The sequence below is a fragment of the Chiloscyllium plagiosum genome, unplaced genomic scaffold (assembly GCF_004010195.1).
Source record: "Chiloscyllium plagiosum isolate BGI_BamShark_2017 unplaced genomic scaffold, ASM401019v2 scaf_9439, whole genome shotgun sequence".
Lineage (NCBI taxonomy): Eukaryota > Metazoa > Chordata > Chondrichthyes > Orectolobiformes > Hemiscylliidae > Chiloscyllium > Chiloscyllium plagiosum.
In genome coordinates, this window is record NW_025201047.1 from 1 (window position 1) to 1,667 (window position 1,667).

The 1,667-nt window shown below is 52.5% G+C and overlaps 1 protein-coding gene across 1 annotated transcript; it reads right to left on the bottom strand.

Annotated features, from left to right (window-relative positions):
- Nucleotides 1-919: 919 nt before the first annotated feature.
- LOC122546118 (zinc finger protein 92 homolog) lies at nt 920-1,318 on the bottom strand. The gene has a single exon (XM_043684939.1). The coding sequence runs from the start codon at nt 1,316-1,318 to the stop codon at nt 920-922; it is 399 nt and encodes a 132-aa protein (XP_043540874.1).
- Between the last annotated feature and the right edge of the window lie 349 nt (nt 1,319-1,667).

The window sequence follows — 1,667 nt, forward strand, 5'->3', positions numbered from 1 at the left end:
TCCAACCCCCAGTAACATTCCCGTAAATCGTTTCTCATAGAGGAGTCAACGTTACAGTCCTGAAGAAGGGTTAATACCCAAAACGCTGACTACTCCACATTCTGGTGCTGCCTGGCTTGCTGTATTCTCCCAACCTCCTGCTTGCCTACTTCAGGTTGCAATATTTAGATGTTACCACTGCAGCCTCACAGTGCCGGGTACCCAGGTTTGATTCCAGCCTTGGGTGGCTGTCTGTGAGGAGTTTGCACATTCTCCCAGTGTCTGCGTGGGTTTTCTCTGGGTGGTCCTGTTTTCTTCCATAAACCAAAGATCTGCAGGTTATGTGGATTGGCCATGCTTAATTGCCCATAGTGTTAGGTACATTAGTCAGAGGAAATGGGTCTGGATGGGTTACTCTTTGGAGGGTCGGTGTGGACTTGTTGGGACAAATGGCCTGTTTCCACACTGTAGCTGATCTTATCTGCACTACTTTTGTCACTAACGAATGGCAAAGTAGACACGACGGGCCGAATGGACTAACTTCTGCTCCGATGGTCTTGCGGTCTTAGGTTTCTCTGGATCATTTCATTGGCAATGTGCAGTCCCTGGCTCAATGAACAGCAGTGTGCACTGAAAGCAAAACTCAAAGGATCGAAGAACTCCTACAATGTGGAAACAAGTTCTTCAGCCCAACACATCTGCACTGATCATCCGAAGAGTAACCTACTCAGATCCATTTTCCTACCCTCCATAAATTGCACACAGACCCCCAAGGGTGGAATTATTCCTCGGTTCCTGGTGCCATGAGGCAGCAGTGCAAACCCTGAGTCACCATGGGGTTGTCGTTGTTGGGTGTAGGGGAGGCAATTGCAGCCTAGCAGAAAACAAAAACAGCCCACCTATTCTGCTACTGCACCCACTGTCAGAACTTGCAGGAGGTTCAGTCCTGGGGGTGACCGAAGGCAGCGTCATTGGTAGGATCTGGTTGCTGGGAGCACTGGTGCCCCCGCTGGTGCTTCCGCAAGTTGCAGGAAAACATGAACGTCTTCCCACACTCAGGCCAAATGAAGGGCATCTCCCTGGTGTGGACACACTGGTGCTTCAGCAGGGAGGAGGAATTGTTGAAGGCCTTCCCGCACTCAGGGCAACAGAATGGCCTCGCCAACCCCCTTTCCCCCATGTGGACCAGCTGGTGCTCCAACAGTGTGGAGGAGCGGGTAAAGACCTTCCCACATTCGGGGCAGGAGAACGGCTTCTCCCCGGTGTGGGTGGACTCGTCCCTCAGCAGGGCCGAGGAATTGCTGAAGGCCTTGCTGCACTGAGGGCAACTGAACGACATCTGACCAATGGGCTAGTAGGTCGGAGGGAAGAGCAAAGCCCTTCCTGCACTCGGGGCAGAAGTATAGCCTCTCCTCAATGTGGACACACTGGTGTCTCAGCAGGTGGGAAGAACTGCTGAAGGCCATCTCGCACTTGGGGCCGGAGAACAGCCTTCCCCGGTGTGGACCAACTGGTGCGTCAGCAGGGCAGAGGGATCACTGAAGGCCTTCCCACACTCAGGGCAGCAATACGGCCTCTTCCCCTCTGTGGACCCATTGGTGCTTCAGAACCCTTTCAAATTTCACAATATCCTTCTGATAGGAGGGAGACCAGAATTGCACACAATATTCCAAAAGTGGTCTAACCAA

What these genes read in the sequence shown, in the direction of transcription:
- LOC122546118 (XM_043684939.1), bottom strand. Translation starts at nt 1,318, where the DNA reads ATGTCGTTCAGTTGCCCTCAGTGCAGCAAGGCCTTCAGCAATTCCTCG.